The sequence below is a fragment of the Saccostrea echinata genome, unplaced genomic scaffold (assembly GCF_033153115.1).
Source record: "Saccostrea echinata isolate AGI-Se365-2 ecotype Australia unplaced genomic scaffold, CSIRO_AGI_Sech_v1 ptg000054l, whole genome shotgun sequence".
NCBI classification, from domain to species: Eukaryota; Metazoa; Mollusca; class Bivalvia; order Ostreida; family Ostreidae; genus Saccostrea; species Saccostrea echinata.
The window spans coordinates 14,601,581-14,621,481 of NW_026889803.1; the positions used below are offsets into that span (position 1 = coordinate 14,601,581).

Genomic DNA, 19,901 nt, shown 5'->3' on the forward strand with positions numbered 1-19,901 from the left:
AATACTCAGTAACATAAAAAGCTGAAAAAATACTTTAATTGAATTTATGCATGCACCACAATCTTTTTTTTTTACCTTAAGTTTTTTACCTATATTTTGTTAACGATTGACTATGTTGTGTGTTATTTCTTCATGCAACAGATGCATATACAGGCACCAATTAATATACGTCATCTGCCTCATCGACAATTGTAAATCTAATATTCGCCTTGCCTACCGCTGTCAAATTGCCAATGTCTTGATTTCAACATAACACCCTCAAATGGTCCTCTTGCCCGCAAACTAATTTCCCGAAGCCGATCGTGGACCTTTTGTGCATGATATGATGGGCTGTTACTGATGGTAATCAGAGAAGTTGCAACAGCGATGGTAGTACTGCCTCTCTTCAAAATGAAATCGAGCGATATGTCTAATATGTCGCCTCGTAATTTCCTGGTGCTTTTGTGGTATGTTTTGTAGTACCTGACGAGTGTTCGTGAAATAAAGAACAATGATGCATTCATTTTTCTCTGTTTACAACGAAAACAATACGATCCACTTTTTATTCAATAGTGACATTACTTAAGTATAAGGGTTTTTTTTTCAATTTTTCTAAAAAGGATTAAGAAAGTAAATGCAGAAATTTTGCTTTTATGTTCATTGAAGACATATTTTTTAATCCACATCTGATTCTATCCTTTTTAGACACCGGTTCTCGTTGTTGTTTCGCGTTTCTGCGATTGAAACAAAGCTTTGATTTTACATCATGTAGATGTTTTAAAAGAACTCTTATTTATAACTAGAGGTACTGTGAGCACTGAGCTCACAAAATGATACCCCCTCCCCATATGAGTATAATTCCAAGGTCCATTTTTTGCTATGGGAGAGCCCAAATATCTGTCCGATCATTTTATTCAGTGGTAAAGGAGGAGTTGCGGTTAAGAAATGGATACCCCTGATATTATAGAAAAAAATGGCAGTGTCCATTTTTTGCTATGGGAAACTTGAAATATGTCCATTCAGAAAGTTTAAATAGGAGGTGCACAATGGCACTGTGTAATAAAGATTCCGTGAAAGTATCATTAAATCTTATTCAGTGGTACAGGAGGAGATAAGAGATGGGTACCCCCGATTTTATAAAAAGAATGGGAGTGTCTATTTTTGCTATAGGAAACCCGAAATATGTGTTCGATCAAAAAGTAGAATAGGAAAAGCACAATGGCAGTATGTAAGAAAGATTCTGTGAAAGTTTCATTAAATTTCTGAGGTATAAGAGGAGTTGCGGATAAGAGATGGGTACCCCACAGCGTGACGGACGGACAGACAGACGGACACCCCTATCACTGTATCCACCCTCCACTTTTCAAGCGAGGGATATAAAAACTGACCCGATTTGTTAGCTTCAATATATATATTGTGTTCGGTAAGAATCCACTTGTTTTCTGAACTTTTGTACCCTAAATATATAATCATATTAATTCCAGTATATATCGGGAGGTTTTTATTACTATCAAAAGGATTACGGATTTGAAAATCTTCAGTTGAGTTTCTACTTCCGGGTTTTGAAGTTTCGCTCTGTTATTGTTACAAGCGTCCCTCTAATTAGATAAGGGTATTTTTTCGAATATCGTATTTAATAAAGAACATGAAATCCTGACATTAATATAAAAACTACATGCAGGAAGAGTATTAGTTTTATGTTAAAAGGAAATACCTTGAGTTTTGTAATAGTAAATGTCCCGTTGAATTAGATCAAATTCTTGGCTTCCTTTTTTCAGAAAATATTAATCTTAATATATTCCATATTTCTCATGTGATGAGTAAGTAATCTTGAAAAATCGTTACCGAGAGGATAGATGTACAAGTTTTTGTGACATAAGTAGATAATTGTTGAAAAGGTTTTCTCCGTTTTTAATGTTTCAGAATTATTTTCTGAATATTGCCCAGTTTCTTTCTACATTATGTTATTTTTCATCTCAACTCCTTGTGATATATCATATACACCCTTTTGATATTTCCTTTCTTTTAAAAACCAGAAATTTCAAACACCTTACAAATAGGCGTCCTTGCTATGGAGTGTATCATTTTTCATCGAGATTGACTTTTTATTCAAAATCTTCGAAAACAAGTTTACACAAAATTGGATTTTTAATAATATCATCTAAATGTTCGAAGCAGGTACTACGTCTTTCTTTATTTCATTTCTCAACGTTTCCCAAAACACCCTTTTCCCGACAGGGTCATCCGGGTACTCTAGGAAATAACCTTTTTTGATGAAGTCACGTGCTTTTCTTGGATACTTAGACTGACAGACATCTGGCATAAGGATTAAAAACACGAAATTCAACGTCTTCCTTGCGCTTATTCCTTCCATCCTGGCCATGTTTAACTCGTAGTCCTGCCAATCAGACTCCAGATAGTTTTTGGAAACCACGCATACAGTTCGCTTACTTCGGCTGATGCAATCCATTATATTTGTGGTTTGAATCTCGCCTGCTAAATCGTCCCTATGCATTATTGCTAGTTTCATATCAGACCGTTCTTCTATGTTGGGGATCATTTCATTTTTCACAAATGCTAAATCTTTAATAGAATATGAAACATAAGCGTCGAATTCGAAACCTTCGCTGCAGCTTGACTGAAGCCGATGATAGCCTCGAAGGCTTTTATTGGCAATATATCGTAGGTACCGTATTTTCCATCTGTTTCTGTAAATTAGATAGCTGAAAGATAAACTGATTACTAAAGAGCAAGAAACGGAACCAACGATATACCAGACGAGAAAAGATTTACAACTAGTCATCAACAAATTTAGAGATAAATGAAGGGGAGATGAATCTTCCAAGCAAGTGTAATTGCCAAAATTTTTAAAATTTGACTTAAATGATCTTAGCCACAATAAGAATTTAATGTCACTGCAGGTGCAAGAGAGTCCGTTGTTTGTCAAGTCCACTGTTAAATTTTTATTGCCATAATTGAACAGATCCTCTAGGTTTTGCATGGCTGGGGATTCAAATCTTGTCAAGCGATTGTCAGAAAGGTCCAGAAAAACCAGCTTCCTCATGTGGTCAATTTTAACATCCCACTTGTACAATCTGTTTTCTTTCAATATCAAATGAGTTATGTTTGCAGCGTTTGCAAAAATTCCGTTATGCAGAATGTAAATGCCATTGTTTGATAAATCTAATACCTCTAAATTTAACTGATTTCTAAATGTCAGTCCCGAGTGATCGAGGGATAAACTTTTGCCAAGGTAGTTTCCTGACATGTTAAAATTCCTGATGTTGGTGAAGTACGTCAAGAATTCTGTAGATATGTTGTTGCAAAAGTTCATCGATAGATCCACTGTTGTTACGTTTTCAAATCCATAGAGGGGACCAATCCAGTTGTACCAAATGTTGTTCTTCATGTAGATCGATCTCAAGGACATTGCTTTTATTCCCATCTTCAATAAACTTCCATATAAACGACTTGATTCCCAATGCATTACCTCAAGTTTAGGTGGCATATAAAATGTAATTAGTAGGTCGGACTTCTTTTCCAGTCGTTCACTTTTTATAAATGGGTTTGACACATGTTCTGTAGAACAACTATGCTTGTCTTGATTTTCGTTGCAGGATTGGAATATTTTAGATACGATACTAGGTGGGTTTAATTGATGACTCAAATCTAATTCTTTTAAACTTGTGAGTAAACGGTACTCAAACGCATACATCCCTGTTGAAAGTTTGTTGTATGCTAATGAAAGTTTCTCGAGGCTCTTTGGTAGCCCATTCAGAACACCCATCTCCATCCATTCCAGTCTATTTCCGGCCAAATTTAACTCCTTTAGAGAAGTCTGCGAAAGTTCCCCCAAGTGCTCCCGACAAAGGGTCGTTCCCGGTCCCATGAAACACCGAATATTGTCCAAATGTAGTGTTTCAATTTTGGTATTTTTCAGATTGAATGTTATGTTTTGTAATGGTTCGAAACCTAGTTCATGATTATAGGAAAGATATAATTCCGTCAAATTTTGAAGCATACTAAAAGATCCATTATCGATATATTTGATCATGCACGAAGAAAGGTCTAAAACCTTCAAATGTATTAAATTTTCAAAGGTTATTTTTTTGATGTGCCTTAAATGACACTTCCCTGTTATTCCAGAGAGGTCCAATGTGTGCAATGACGTCAACAAAGAGAAAGGTTCTCCGAACTCATTTCCACTAGAATCATCCATCCGGAGCACTTCTAAATTTAGCAACTTTCCAAACACTTTATCATTTACAAATCCGTCCCGGTTGCGCTTGAGATTCAGCTGATGCAACGACACCAAAGACGAAAACAAGCTTTCGTTGTAACTGGAAAATTTGATATCGTTGTTTTCTAAATTCAAAACTCGAAGATTATACAGGCAATGGAATGGGTTTTGCGCGATACGTGTTATAGCATTGTTAGATAAATCAAGGTTTATTATTTTATTTGGAGGAATGGAAAGATCGATCTCCGGATTGTTCTTTTTACAAAAATCCGGAATAGATTGTAGTTGAAGACCAGAACAGTTGACACTCACTCCATCTATTAGTTCCGTATTTCTACACTTTGATTGCATATGAGTAGCTCCTGTCTCGCCTTTGACATTCACAAATATGAAAATAATTCCAATGAGGATTTCCATGTCAAGTAAAGCAGACGGATTTGACGTGTCATAAGACCATGGTCAACTAATCATCGCATGAATATCTCACGACTTTTAAAATAGCATTCAAACAAGGAAGTAGTCTCTAAATAAATTCGTTTGCTACCTCTACTAACAATTAAACTTTCCACAACAGTTGTCAATCCAGGGGCTCAATTTCGGGTTGAGAAATCTGTGTATTGTGTTTTCCTGTCTGTCTGAAAATGATGAATAAAATTTTATCCTAATCCCCCTCCATTGATATTAGCAGTTTTAAAAATATCGTATTTTTTAAACCAGCAAGGGGCGACACTCACAATCTTTTCTTGAAGGGCGTTGCTATAAATATATTGAAAGGGAAAAGAAACGCAGGATAACATAATATGCAATTCTTTTAACTGCCAGGACGTAGCATCATTTATGAATGTGTGTGTGTGTGGGGGGGGGGGGGGGATGGGGTGGCAGCCAGAGAATTTCAATTTACCTGGAAATTAAATTGACATGTAAAAAAAAAGGGGGGGGGGATTGTCCAAACTAGAAAATCCTATTTCGCGGGGATGAGGGTGGTGGGTAGGCCCCAACTTCTTTCAGTACCAAATTTAATTCATACACTACTACATTACCCTTATTTAACTATATTGCAACAAAAAGTGGGGGGGGGGGGGGCAACCGGCCTTTTAATGAACATTTTCAATAGTAAACAGTTATGTTTGGGAAAAAAAGGGGACAGCCCCTCCCCCCCCCCCCCCCCCCCGATGCTTCGTGCCTGACTACATGCCCAATAATTATGAAAACTGGTCAGAAGTTATCTTGAAAACTGTGCACTCAAATCGGTTTTCAGAGTTACCCAACCGTGAAATGTTTGACGTCACATAAGGAAAATGGTAAAAAGCCAAAAACAGGCACGTAGCATCAGGGGGGAGGGGGACGAGCCCCCCTTTTTTCCAAACAGAACTTTTTACTATTGAACATGTTCATGAAAGGATGGTCGCCCTCTTTTTTTGTAGCAGTATAGTGAAATAAGGGTAATGTAGTAGTGGACATATAAAATTTGGTACTGAAAGAAGCTGGAACTTAATCCCCCCTCTACGAAATAGGATTTTCGAGTTTGGACAATTTTCTTGTAATACCACTTGATACTCATCATTTTTCGATATTTACAGACGTTTTGAATTTCTTGCACTTAAGGTACGGCTGCCTGAAATTCTATGGGGTCTGGCTATTGCATTGCCTAAGGAAAGAAAAAAGGCAACAACATGCAGGTTGCTGTGCAGTTTGTTGTGAATTTTTCCACCACAGGGCAGAAGGTCTTATCCGAGTCGAAGTCAGAGAGATACTGGAAAGGTTTCCAACCAACCGTGACGATTACGTTCGCGCGTATCGCCGCGTCGAGACTGGGCTATTCATCCTACCACCTGTATATTCGTAGTTAAAATAATCTAACTGTGTCTCGGGACAAGCCCTCACCAGTTAGAATACGTCCCATATACTTGCAATGTAGCAAATCGGGAGTGGATCCACTCCGAAATGATTTTGAAGAATACAAAAGGGGTTGCACTGAAAATAACTACCAAATTAATCATAACAAACCTTTTTGAGATTGTATATGCCTTTTAACCTAAAAAAATATTCCATGTAAGTACGAAAATTCAACTCATTTTCGCAACGTTCTCGTTTCAAATTTAACGCCATGTTAACATTCGGAACTCTCTGGATTGTTCATAGAAAATGCACAGAGTTCAAGTTATCGCCCGTGTTTATTTTGCAACATTGCCAATACACGGAACGAATTCTATCGTTAAACTGGGTCCGTAGGACAATATCATTTTTAAATAGAAAGTTCTATCTAGTATATTCGCCACCTCACTACCACAGAAACTGATGTTAATACAGTAGGCAACCGTGTTCATTACATTTACCCAAAAACTGAAAGAAACCGATTGCGCAAATTTGGCTTGTGAGCTCGTCAACTTTACTTGGTGTTCCTCTCACTCGCGCATATGTGCGTCTTATGCCTATTTTTTTTCAGCATGTTAACCCCAGTCCGTGTGTCAAGAATTTCTCTCAAACATTCACATTAACCCACTAGACTTTTCTCCGTACAATCCATCTTTTTCTCCAGTCGAACATCTGTGGGACTAACTGCATGGACGGCAGGGTTTGAAGGCGTCGGAATGTCCAAGATACTCTCGACAAATAAGGGCTGCCTTGGCGAAAGAGTTGAATACTAGTATATATCCCTATGAGAAAAGTGTAACGTTTTTACGAAATACAAATGATTATTAATTGAGTCGCTTAGGTTTCCTTCCTAAGAATCACGCTTACCGGGTATATTGAATCACAACAAACTTCAGTAATACCAATGACATTAATGGATAGACACGAATAATACTTTTTCCTTGATCCTATCTGGATAATGATTGTCAAACTAAACAATAACGAACTATAACAAAAGAATCACCTATAATCAGATCAATGATCAAATCTATAACCTTATTTCTGTAGCTGCAGACTGAATGGTTTAACTGACAATTCTGTTGTTTCCCGACACAGCCTGCAACTACCTAAAACACCCTATCACAAAAGTCACTGAGACATCTTTATTATTTTACCAAGACACAATCTTAAGTCACCAAGACATTAGTTACCGAGACACTAAGGAACTAGATCCCTGAGCTGAATGGTCTAACTCACAATTCTGTTGTTTCCCGACACAGCCCAAGAACCTTGTCCAAGAGGTGTTACTCAAGCAATGAACAACAACCAAGTAAAAGAATCTAGACGGGTGTCTGTATTTATACCTTTTATCCTATGCCTAATTACCACTGATTGGTTAATAATTGGTAAGCTCTGATTGGCTGTAATGTAAACGTTGATTGGCCAAATATAAAATGATTCGATCGCAATTGGATGATTTCAGGCGCCTTACAATCACCATGATTTTTTATTTCATTACAAAAGATAAATGAACTGAAGCATGCAGATAAATGCAGAGGAGAATCAAGGCTGTTATTGATGGGCGGGGGAGGCATAGGAGATAATAAGAATTTTCGATTTTCACTTTTGGGGGGTACTGTCATTTGAGTTTCAATAACTCAATTATCAGTCAAAATCAAGTAAGCTTTTGGTTACTTGTTGATTAAAGATTAGTTTTAATGTTAGATAACAATACTTGAAAATACGTTCGGAAAAAATATGAAATCACGTCAGAAGTTTACGCGGCGTTTCTTTTTCCTTTCAGTATAATTCAGTATTGTATTCAGGTAATATAACGGGGAAGGCATGCGCGGATCTAGAGGGGAGGGGGGTCGGAGGGGTCCGGACCCCCCTGGAATTTGCAGAGTAATTAAAAGTATATACTGAAGCAAATAAAAAATGACTTTGAACCCCCCCCCCCCCCCGAAAACCTGGACACCACCACCACGAAATAGGTGTTTTTCACGTTTGGGAAAGGGATTTTACTTTTTTTTAAAAATTTTTATATATATATATATATATATATATATATATATATATATATATATATATATATATATATATATATATATATATATATATATATATATATATATATATATATATATATATATATTGCTTGTCAAGAAATTTTCTGGATTTAATACTTTTTTTGTTTTTTTTTGTTTGTTTGTTTTTTTTTTTTTTGCTTCTCAAGGAATTTTTGGGTGGAAATATTTTTGACCGGAGTGGACCCCCTCCCCCCGGAAAAAATCCCTGGATCTGCGCCTGGAAAGTTTTATGAAATTTCTGTCCTGGAGACTAAGCTTTGGGGTGTTGCATGTGCACCTTTTTTTCCTACCAGGGATCGATTGAAGAGCATGTGACTTGTTACAAAGTTTTTACCTTTTATTAAAGAATAATTTAATTTCTAGTATTACAAATAGAATAGTATTTCGCATACCTAGGATATGCATGTGTTTTATCAGGAAAACGGGTATATTTCATATACTATATTTTGAAATATCATACATGTACATTATATGTTTATTATGATTCGTTCAGTGTGTACCTTGGCAACAGTTTTACTTTATGCATATATAGGATTTATAACAATAAAAATCACGACCTTTACTATTGTATAATGTACATATTTACTAAATAATAGTATGTGAAACTTTACCCGCTTTTTTCCCCTGCGGTCAGAACAGTATGGTGGCACAATTGAGGGAGGGAGTGAGAGGGGTTAAGAGCTTAACGTATACTGTAATCATAGCATTTAACCTTAAAAAATCTTCTTCCTTATAAACGGCAATAAAGCTTTTATATGGAAGCTCCCTCTTGTAGTTGTGCTAATATGGTCACGTCGGGGTCAGAATAGGTTTTATCATGCATGTAGTATCGTTTTTTTTTGGGGGGGGGGGGGTCCAACTTGTTTTAATACGTTTACATGGGAAGAATTGATTGTACGTGCATTACAAAAGGGGGGGGGGGGCAACCGGCCTTTCAATGAACATTTTCATACTTAATTAACGGTAGAACATTATGTTTGGAACCCCCCCCCCCCCGATATTACGTGCCTGTTTATATTGGAATATATAGTAGGGTTCCACTAGATATCTATTTCAGAATAGATTAGTATATTTATCTGTCATATGTACATAAAGGCATAAAGGTACACTAATAAAGTATTAATTTAATTTAATTTTTTTTAATCTAGGCTCTCGGCATACAGTGGAGCCCGAACAGAGAACGAACGTTTAAAGTGAAAGTGATACATAATGAAATATCTGTTTTATATATATCTTTTCAGTTACAACAAGGGTGCATTTGGTTTCCAAAGTTTCACATTGGTCAGTATATATTTACATTTCCAATGTCTTTCTATGAGATAAATCTACAAATAAGGTAATGGCTTTATAACCCCATAAATCGATTTGCTCAGCACGTGACAAAACTACATGCTTTTTTGCTGCGTGTTGCTCAGTAATACACCTGGTGGGGATGCTTAGATTTATTATTGATTTTTTAAAATTGAATCAAGGATCAGGTAAAAATGTAAATATAAGGAATAACTGTCTGGTTTTTTGGTTTTATGATGATGATCAATCAATTTGCTCGCGTGATAATTTTACGCATAAACGCCTTCGGCGTTTATGCAAATTATCACGCGAGCAAATTGATTGATCACATCATAAAACCAAAAAACTAGACAGTTATTCCTTAATGAAATACTCCATACAAACTTCTCATAAACAAGGACGCATTTTGTGAAATCAATACGGAAGCATTCTAGATAATGGAGTATAAATTGAACGTGTCAATTTATTATGAAAAGTAGATTAAATTTACTTAATCCAAGATCTGGAAGATAAGGTTGCGTCGACGGGAAGATTTGATATTTAAAGGCGTACAGCTCAACTCTGTATTTTATAACTAGCGCAAGTGAGAATTTTGAAACTCGGGTTGATGTCGGAAGCAAATTGAAAGGGGGGGGGGGGCTAATTGAAAGTGGGGGGGGGGGCTAAACCAACAAATTAAAAAAAACGTTCGGGGACTAAGCCCCAAATTTCAATGCTTATAATATGCCTTTGCAAAAAAAGTAAGGGGGACTAAGCTTCCTCCTAGCCTCCCCCGGTTCCGACGCCTGTGTAATTCTTTAATACATGTATATATACTAATGAATATTTGAATTATTTAAATTTTATTAGATGTGATATTTTTAGAACACTGAGTTATTTCCCATTGTACCCCCCATCCCCCAAAGTGCATCCTTTTTACAAAAGGGTGTAATTATTTTACAGGGGTCGTTTTTCTTCATGAAGTGCATATTTGAAGGGTAATAACACTTTTTCTACAGACCCTGAGGCCAATTTTTCTACGTAGATGGTACTGGGAGACTGCAGCTTGTCCAGAACAGTGCATAGTGGGGACTTCAGAGGCAAAGCCCCTCCCCCATTTCAAGCTCCATACCAGAGAATAAGCTTGTATATGAAATACTTGCAAGGAGGAGAAAGTTGAATGAAGTGGGGGTAGGAGGTTGTGTGGGAGTGCCCGCACCTGAGTCTGTGACTGTGTCTCGCATTTCAGTTAAACTGTATATAGAAAACAAGCAGTTTTAATGACATTCATATGATTTCATCCAAGTTCTTGAAACTGACTGAGTATGGCTGGCGTATATGTTTGTTTTTTTTTTTGTTGTTTTTCTTACGTCTAGCTTGAAAATTGGCTTACTGTAAAATAATGAAAGATGTTGCAGAATTATTTCATTTAGGGTAAATAGGGTAAAAAAGTTTTGAGGGGACTTTTTTTGTTTGTTTGTTTGGGATTTTTTTTAACAGAAGCTGTAAGGAATTTTTCCGTTTCGATTCCAAATAATAAAAGAAGACCCTGTTTTGGAAATGCTTCTTACATGGCTTGCATAAAAAATTACACTTGTGACGTCTAGATTATTATGACGTCACAATTTCCAAAGTCGTAGGCAAGGAGTGTCGGAGCCTTGTGTTGCGTGACAGATCATTAATCGATGAAAACATCCCCAAATCAGGATGAATATTCAAGATAAGGTTTGTAGAATTTAATTTTTGTAATATATACATTTTGAAGAGTACCATTTTTATTCTCTGTAACTTAATATTGTGTCAATGTAAATTTATCAGTAGTAACATGGAAACGTAGGATGCGATTTTTTTTCTTCCTCCACCAACACGCGATTCTTTTATTAGTTTATGTTTTGGATAACTAGAAACGTATCTTTCAAAAATGTCATTGATTTTAACAATAATTTTAACTGTTTTGCCACTAGCTGTTAAAAAAGAATATTGTTTAGGATACTAGTATTCTCTTTGCCGTCAACATTACTTCAGTAGTGTTTTATAGAATGTGAACGCACAAAATTTTCTCTTTTTTCTCCCTTATATTCATTTGTTTAGAGGTTATTACAACCACGATTGCATTACACCATTTAATGTTTCCTCATGAAAGTTTTCTATCAGTACATAATATAAATTGAATTTTAATTATATTATATTATGTCGATGTAATATATTCATTCGTCACAATCATAATAACGTCATAATATCAATTATGACGTCAGTATATTTGACGTTATTGACAAGAAATGGAGGAACATCAATGAAAGTGTGTCCGAAAAAAATATGAATTTTTCTAACCATGTAAGCTGTCAAATTACAAAAGAAATATGCATTCTTCAAACGAGTAGGCAATGAGTTTGAATTCAATTTATATTTTGGAATTAGAATGATAAATCATTTGCTAAAATAATATAGGAAAACCAATTGGTAATTATTGTGGAATTTATAATGCTGCACATACTTTACAATGAATACACATTTTTTTTTATTTATTAGATTTTTTCCCAAAAATATAATTAACAATATAAATGATTTATCGAAGGATGATTTTTTTGGTCAATAATACTTCTCGCCTTTGTAGATCGAAACTGAAATACTGGATTTCGGGGAGGAGCCAGTAAAGAGCGTTGTAAGTGCTACTGTTTATTTAATCCATTAGAATTCACCGAGAAAACAAGAGTAATGTTGAACTTAAGGTTCATTGCATTGATACTCTGATTAGGGCGATAAATCTTAATAGAATAAAAGCTCTATTATTCCTTTTAAAAATTTGCGAAGGTAAAATGTCTTTTTTGTCCAATTTTTCCCCGCAAGCTATGCTAAAATTTTGCATTTTACATATTATAAAAAATACGTCTTTTGGAAAATATTAAGCATAAAAGCAACATTTTATATGTATGAACAGTTAGTTTATGAACCTGAAAATTATATATAGCGGGGGGGGGGGGGGGCGCTGGTACAAACTACACTTGCCTCTTTCCAGTGGTTATTTCCACTTGAGATGTGTAATTTAAGAAGAAACCTATTACGCATAAGTAATTATTGAAAGGATTTTATGATTAAATGTTTTGTTCCAGGATGAGAAATTGGCCATTTTGAAGTTCGATTATAGTTGGGCAGAAATGGTAGAGAGGGAGGAAGAGGAGAAAATGAAGGCGGAGAAGGAGCGGTTCAAGGTAAAATATTTATTATCAAAACAGCATGTATTTTCTTTTTTTTATTTCTTTATATATATATATATATATATATATATATATATATATATATATATATATATATATATATATATATATATATATATATATATATATATATATATATATATATATATATATTCAGTTCCTGATATCCATAGACACAATGGAGTGTACACATATTTCATATTATAATGAAAATAATTTTTTTTTTGCTAAAATGTTTGTTTGATACCGCATTTAATATTTTTTTTACCAACATACATATTAATGGTGTCTTACTTTTGTAGAATAAAGCCCAGTTGGAATTCCTGGAAGATCCTGAGAAGAACGTGGTAGGTACAATTTTACTGAACAATTTTAAATATATGAAGGAGACAATAAAAATGAGGCATCAGATCAAAATTTTGAAATGGAGAGGGTAGTAATACAAACAATCAATCACTATTTAATTTATAAAAAAAACATTTCACTGTATTTAAAGGATATGCAAATGAACACGATAGATGCATTTTTTTTTTTCAGGGAAATAAATTGGTCACCTTTCAATTCAAAGATGCAATTGTTAAGAAAAAGGATAGAAAGTCAAAACCAAAGGGAAAACAAAGAATAGAGACTGATTTGAAGAACTTGAAAGCTAATAGAAAGCCATCATTGAAGGAGAAAGAGGAAAAGGAGGAGGAAAAAATGAGGAAAAAGAGGCTGAAGCTTCAGGTGGAAATGTTGAAAGTGGAGATCCAGAAAAGACTAAAGCCAGATGTAGAAGAAAGAGAAAAGAGATTGCAAAAGGTTAAAGAAAATGAATCCGGATTGAAGGAGATAGTAGGAAAGGACAGGTTGAAAAAGAAAGTGTGGAGAGAAATGAAAGTAGAGAAAGAGGAAGGAAAATCAGAGGAGGAAAAGGTAATGAAGTCCAAGGTGGAAATAGAGGAGACTGGTTTTGAGGAAGACAGAGGGGATAATGAGAAAAGGCAGGCAGTAGAGAGGAAAAGACTGAAGGCAGAAAAGGAGGAACAGAAGGCAGGGAAAGAAAATCAAATATCAAAAAGAGAAGAGAAGGAGGAAAAAATGAAATGTAAAACAGAGGCAAAATTGATGACAAAGAAGGAGGCAGAGGACATACTGCTAACACATATGGAAGGAATATTAGAATCAGAAAGATTGAAGGTTAAAATAGAGTCAGAGATACAATTTAAAGAGAAAGTAGAAGAAAAGAACAAGAAATCAGGGGCAGAAAAAGGCGAAAATCTGGAGGCAAAAGAGAGCATGAAGTCTGAGGAAGAGGAAAAAAGAAAACCAGCAGCAGAGAAGGATATAGAGCATTATTTAAAGATAATTAAGGAAGAAAGATCGAACTCAAAAATTAAACTTAAAACAGCAATGAAGATAGAAAAAGAGGAAAATTTGGAGGAAGAAAAAGCCTTGAAATCAGAAGCTGAGAAGAATGAGAGCACTTCAGAGGAAGAGAGGCAGGAAGAAAAAATTGTAATGATGAATAAGGAGCTTGAAGAAAGACTAAGCTCAGAGAAGAAACTGAAACCAGCAAAGAAGGCAGAAAAATCAGAGAGGGAAAATGAGGAAACTTTGGAGGCCGAAAAGGTCATGAAACCAGAAGCTGAGAAGAATAATAGAACATCAGAAGTAGAGAGTAAAGAAGAGGGAAATGTTAAGATGAATAACAAACTCAAAGAAAGAGTGAGCTCAGATACAAAACTGAAAACAGCAAGGAAGACAGATAAATCAGAGACAGAAAAAGAGGAAAGTTTGAAGGCCGAAAAGGTCATGAAACTAGAAGCTGAGAATAATAGAACATCAGAAGTAGAGGGGGAGGAAGAGAAAAATGGAAAGATAAATATGGAAGAAGGATTAAGCTCAGACACCAAAATGAATATAGAGATGAAAGCAGAAAAATCAGACACCGAAGAAGAGGAAAATTTGGAGACATAAATGCCAGAAGAGAAGAGAAAGAAATCTAAAGCAGAAAAGGAGGAAGAGGAATACTTAAAGATAAATAAAGAGGAAAGACTGAGCTCAGAGACCAAATTAAATACAGTCATGAATGCTGAAAAATCAGAGACAGAAAAGGAGGAATACTTGGAGGCAAAACAGGTCATGAAGTCAGAAGCAAAGAAGAAGAAAGCATCAGAAGTACAGAAGGAGAAAGAAGAAAAGATCAAAATTAATAAGAAGCTCAGGACAAAAATGGGCAAAAGGACCAAACAGAAAAGAGAAAAGAAAAGAGAAAAGTTAAAGAAAGAAAACGAGGAAACTCTGGCATCAGAAAAAGTCTCTAAATCAGAAGCTGAGAAGAATAAGAGCACACCAGAGGTAGAGAAAGAGGAAGAGAAAAGTTTAAGGATGAATAAGGAGCTTGAAGAAAGACTAAGCTCAGAGACGAAACTGAAACCAGTAAAGAAGGCAGAAAAATCAGAGAGGGAAAATGAGGAAACTTTGGAGGTCAAAAAGGTCATGAAACCAGAAGCTGAGAAGAATAATAGAACATCCGAAGTAGAGAGAAAAGAAGAGGGAAATGTTAAGATGAACAACAAACTCAAAGAAAGAGTGAGCTCAGATACAAAACTGAAAACAGCAAGGAAGACAGATAAATCAGAGACAGAAAAAGAGGAACGTTTGAAGTCCGAAAAGGTCATGAAACCAGAAGCTGAGAAGAATAATAGAACATCAGAAGTAGAGGGGGAGGAAGAGAAAAATGGAAAGAAAAATATGGAAGAAAGATTAAGCTCAGACACCAAAATGAATATAGAGATGAAAGCAGAAAAATCAGAGACCAAAGAAGAGGAAAATTTGGAGACAGAAATGCCAGAAGAGAAGAGAAAGAAATCTAAAGCAGAAAAGGAGGAAGAGGAATACTTAAAGATAAATAAAGAGGAAAGACTGAGCTCAGAGACCAAATTAAATACAGTCATGAATGCTGAAAAATCAGAGACAGAAAAGGAGGAATACTTGGAGGCAAAACAGGTCATGAAGTCAGAAGCAAAGAAGAAGAAAGCATCAGAAGTACAGAAGGAGAAAGAAGAAAAGATCAAAATTAATAAGAAGCTCAGGACAAAAATGGGCAAAAGGACCAAACAGAAAAGAGAAAAGAAAAGAGAAAAGTTAAAGAAAGAAAACGAGGAAACTCTGGCATCAGAAAAAGTCTCTAAATTAGAAGCTGAGAAGAATAAGAGCACACCAGAGGTAGAGAAAGAGGAAGAGAAAAGTTTAAGGATGAATAAGGAGCTTGAAGAAAGACTAAGCTCAGAGACGAAACTGAAACCAGTAAAGAAGGCAGAAAAATCAGAGAGGGAAAATGAGGAAACTTTGGAGGTCAAAAAGGTCATGAAACCAGAAGCTGAGAAGAATAATAGAACATCCGAAGTAGAGAGAAAAGAAGAGGGAAATGTTAAGATGAACAACAAACTCAAAGAAAGAGTGAGCTCAGATAAAAAAAATGAAAACAGCAAGGAAGACAGATAAATCAGAGACAGAAAAAGAGGAAACATTGGAAGCAGAAAAGAACATGAAACCAGAAGCTGAGAAAAATAATAGAACATCAGAAGTAATGAGGGAAGAAGAGGAAAATGTTAAGATAAATATGGAGGAAAGATTAAGCTTAGAGACCAAACTTAAAATAGCAACGATAGCAGAAAAATCAGAGACAGAAAAAGAGGAAAATTTCGAGGCAGAAAAGGTCTTTAGATCTGAAGCTGAGAAGAATGAGAGCACATTAGAGGCAGAAAGGGAGAAAGAGAAATTTGTAAGGATGAATAATGAGCTTGAAGAAAGATTTAGCTCTGAGACAAAACTGAAACCAGAAAAAAGGGCAGAAATATCAGAGACGGAAAAAGAGGAATCTTTGAAAGCAGAAAAGGTCATAAAACCAGAAGCTGACAAGAATTATAGAACATCAGAGGCAGAGAGGGAGGAAGAGAAAAATGGAAAGTTAAATATCGAGGAAAGACTAAGCTTAGAGACCAAACTGAAAACAGCAAAGAAAACAGAAAAGTCAGATATAGAATAAAGGGAAAATTTGGAGGCAGACAAGGTCTTAAATTCAGAAGCTGAGAAGGCGAAAGGAAAACCAGAAGGAGAGGGGGAGGAAGGGGAAATTTTAAAGATAAATATGGAAGAAAGACTAAGCTCAGAGACCATACTGAACACAGCAAAGAAAATAGAAAAATCAGAGACTGAAAAAGAGGAAACTCTTGAGGCAGAAAAGGTTAGGAAACAAGAAGCAGAGAAGAAAAAGAGGACATCAGAGATAGAAATGGTGGAAGAGAAAATTGTAAAAATGAATAAGGAATCTGAAGAAAAGCTAATCTCACAGACCAAACTGAAAACAGCAAAAAAGAAAGAAAATTCAGGGACAGAAAAAGAGGAAACTTTAGAGGTTGAAACGGTCATAAAATCAGAAGCTGGGGAAAGTAATAGAGCAACGGAAGAAAAGAGGGGGGAAAAGGAGAATGTACAGAAAAATAAGGTGCTCAAAGAAAGAATGAGCTTTGTGACCAATCTGAAATCAGCAAGGAAGGCAGAAAGTTCTGACATAGAAAAAGAGGACAATTTGGAGGTACAAAAGCTCATGAAATCAGAAGCAGAGAAGAATAAGAGAACATCCGAAGTGGAGAGGGAGGAAGAGGAAAACTTCAAAATAAATATGGAGGAAAGTCTAAGGTCAGATACCGAATTGAAAACAGCAAGGAAAACAGAAAAAATCAGAAGCAGAAAAAGAGGGAACTTTGGAAGCAGAAAAAGCTATAAAATCAAACGTAGAGAAAGTGCATTGGAAATCTGACACAGAAAAGGAAGAAGAGGAAAATTTAAAGATAAATATGGAGGAAAGAGTGAGCTCGGATACCGTGATGAAGGGGGAGAAATCAGAGACTGAAAAAGAGGAAACTTTCGAGGCAAAAAGGTCTTGAAATCAGAGGCAGAGAAGAATAAGGGAATGTCAGAGGTAGAGGGAAAGAAAGAGAAAACTGTAAAGATAAACAAAGAGCTTGAAAAAAGTCTAAGCTCAGAGAACAAACTGAAAACAATAAAGAAGACAGAAAAATCAGAGACAGAAAAAGAGGAAACTTTGGAGGTAGAAAAGATCTTGAAACCAGAAGCTGAGAAAAGTAAGAGAACATCAGGAAAAGATAGGGGAGAAGAGGAAAACTTAAAATTGAATATGGAGAAAAGACTAAACTCAGAAGCCAAACTGAAAACAGCAAGGAGAACAGAGAAATCATAGACAGAAAAATTGGAAAACTTGAAGGCGGGAAAGGTTATAAAATCAAAAGCAGAGAATGTGCAAAGGAAATCTGAAGCAGAAAAGGAGAAAGAGAGAAATGTAAAGATAAATAAAATGGAAAGATTGAGCTCGGAGACCAATATAAATACAGTGTTAAAGGTAGAAAAATCAGAGACAGAAAAGGTCAAGAAGTCCGAAGCGGAGAAGGAAAGAACATCAGAAGTAGAGAGGGGAAAAGAGGAAAATGTAAAAATAAATAAGGAGCTTGAAGAAAGACTTAACTCAGAAATACAACTGAAAACGGCAAAGAAAACAGAAAAAACAGAGACAGAAAATGTGGAAAATTTGGAGACAGAAATGATCGTCCAGTCCAAAGCAGAGATGGTGAAAAAGAAATCTGAAGCAGAAAAGGAGGAAGAAATAAACTTAAATATAAATGAAGAAGAAAGACTCAGCTCAGAGAAGACTAAACTAAGTAGAGTAATGGAGGCGGGAAAATCAGAGACAGAAAAAGGGGAAAATTTGGACAGAGAAGACGTCCTGAAATCAGAAGCAGAAAGGGAAAAAGAGGAAAACTTTAATATAAATATAGAGTTCCATCTAAGCTCAGACACCAAACAAAAAACAGCAAGGAAGACAGAAAAATCAGAGAGAGAAAAAGAGGAAAATTTAAAGGCAGAAATGGTCATGAAGTCAGAAGCAGATGACATCAGTTATACAAATGAAAGACCACCTTTTTGGCAGATTTTCCTTTGTGGGAGATTTTGTTTTTCTGTGAGTACAAATTTCCTTTCCTTTATTGCATTTTTCATCACAAAGTTTGCACTAAGGTGTTTTTCATTTGTCTTTATTCCCAAGACTGAAATTCAAATTCAATTTTTTTTAATTCATGTTTTCAGAAAATTCAAATTCAGTTTTTTAATTCATGATTTCAGAAAAAGGAAAAGAACAAAAAAACAGAGAAAAGGGGAATTTTGGGAAGAATGCGGAAGCTTTTAAGAAGATAATTTATAATGAAATACTTAAATAATGACAGTATTATTTTTTTTTAAAAATATATCTAATCATTCATTTATGTATTTATGTATTTCTTTATCTGTAATAGATTCTTTTCTTTAAAAATCATTTCCTTAACTGTTTTCTAAAGCTTTTTATTTCTATTACCACTTATCTGTTGTGTCACCTTGAGCTTCAAAATTATATATATAATAATTAATATAATAATTATAATTAATAATAATATAATATCATATTTATATAAATAGAGGACATTCAATGTTTTATAGATGAATATGGAATTTATTTCACGAGTGAGACAGGATTTTTTTTATATTTTTCACGAGTGCGAAGCACGAGCTTGTTTGGTGTAGTTGAATATGGAATTTATTTCACAAGAGAGACGGGATTTTTTGATATTTTCACGAGTGCGAAATAAATTCCATATTCATCTACAAAACATTGAATATTCTGTTTATTACATTTTCTTTGATTTTCCCTTTGCCTCTGTCTTTTCTTAACACATTGTCATAGCTAGGCTTGACTTCATAGTTGAGCGGTTGAGGCGTCATAGCTTAGCAGTTGTGAGATTGAAAACATTACATAGCATTGATTTTAGCAACATATTTGGGAAGAAATTTGCAGTTTTAGCTCTGTTAAGATGTTTAGTTAATATCTCTATATTATAACAGGCCAGAAATTATTTTTACTTACTTTGATATCCTTTCACACTGTGAGAGAATATCATTTTGGTATCCTTTCACACTGGGAGAGAATATCACCTTTATTCAATAAATATATCACAGTATTTCACTGTTGAAAATGTAATAAAGATATATACGAATTTGTGGCCTCAATCTACCCCTTGAGGGCCTTAATTTGAACAAAGTTGAATCGGCACAATCTCAGGATTCTTGCAGTGTATTCATGGACCTGTTCTTGAAAAGAACATTTTAAAATACTTCCCCGTCTATTCTTATGTAAAACGTTGATCCCTATTATGGCCCAAC

The 19,901-nt window shown here is 35.2% G+C and overlaps 3 protein-coding genes across 3 annotated transcripts; 2 read left to right on the forward strand and 1 right to left on the reverse strand.

Moving 5' to 3' along the window:
- Window positions 1-2,140: 2,140 nt before the first annotated feature.
- LOC133204643 (toll-like receptor 4) lies at window positions 2,141-4,647 on the reverse strand. Its single transcript, XM_061340395.1, has one exon. The coding sequence runs from the start codon at window positions 4,634-4,636 to the stop codon at window positions 2,141-2,143; it is 2,496 nt and encodes an 831-aa protein (XP_061196379.1). The 5' UTR covers window positions 4,637-4,647.
- Window positions 4,648-12,587: 7,940 nt separating this feature from the next.
- LOC133204644 (trichohyalin-like) lies at window positions 12,588-16,136 on the forward strand. The gene is made up of 4 exons (XM_061340396.1): window positions 12,588-12,662; window positions 12,950-12,994; window positions 13,185-14,529; window positions 14,614-16,136. Exons 1-4 carry the CDS (start codon window positions 12,588-12,590, stop codon window positions 16,134-16,136), a joined length of 2,988 nt encoding a protein of 995 aa, XP_061196380.1.
- Window positions 16,137-16,179: 43 nt separating this feature from the next.
- On the forward strand, window positions 16,180-17,895 carry LOC133204645 (axoneme-associated protein mst101(2)-like). The gene is made up of 3 exons (XM_061340397.1): window positions 16,180-16,601; window positions 16,683-17,428; window positions 17,588-17,895. Exons 1-3 carry the CDS (start codon window positions 16,180-16,182, stop codon window positions 17,893-17,895), a joined length of 1,476 nt encoding a protein of 491 aa, XP_061196381.1.
- The last annotated feature ends 2,006 nt before the right edge of the window (window positions 17,896-19,901 follow it).

Bases quoted from the DNA above. Each gene is read 5' to 3' on its own strand.
- LOC133204643 (XM_061340395.1), bottom strand. From the start codon at position 4,636: ATGGAAATCCTCATTGGAATTATTTTCATATTTGTGAATGTCAAAGGC.
- LOC133204644 (XM_061340396.1), top strand. From the start codon at position 12,588: ATGGTAGAGAGGGAGGAAGAGGAGAAAATGAAGGCGGAGAAGGAGCGG. The intron at 12,995-13,184 runs GTAGGTACAATT...TTTTTTTTTCAG, and splicing joins AAGATCCTGAGAAGAACGTG to GGAAATAAATTGGTCACCTT. The intron at 14,530-14,613 runs GCTCAGACACCA...CATAAATGCCAG, and splicing joins AAATATGGAAGAAGGATTAA to AAGAGAAGAGAAAGAAATCT.
- LOC133204645 (XM_061340397.1), top strand. From the start codon at position 16,180: ATGAAACCAGAAGCTGAGAAAAATAATAGAACATCAGAAGTAATGAGG. The intron at 16,602-16,682 runs GTTAAATATCGA...TATAGAATAAAG, and splicing joins GAGGAAGAGAAAAATGGAAA to GGAAAATTTGGAGGCAGACA. The intron at 17,429-17,587 runs GTAGAGAAAGTG...TCTTGAAATCAG, and splicing joins AAAAAGCTATAAAATCAAAC to AGGCAGAGAAGAATAAGGGA.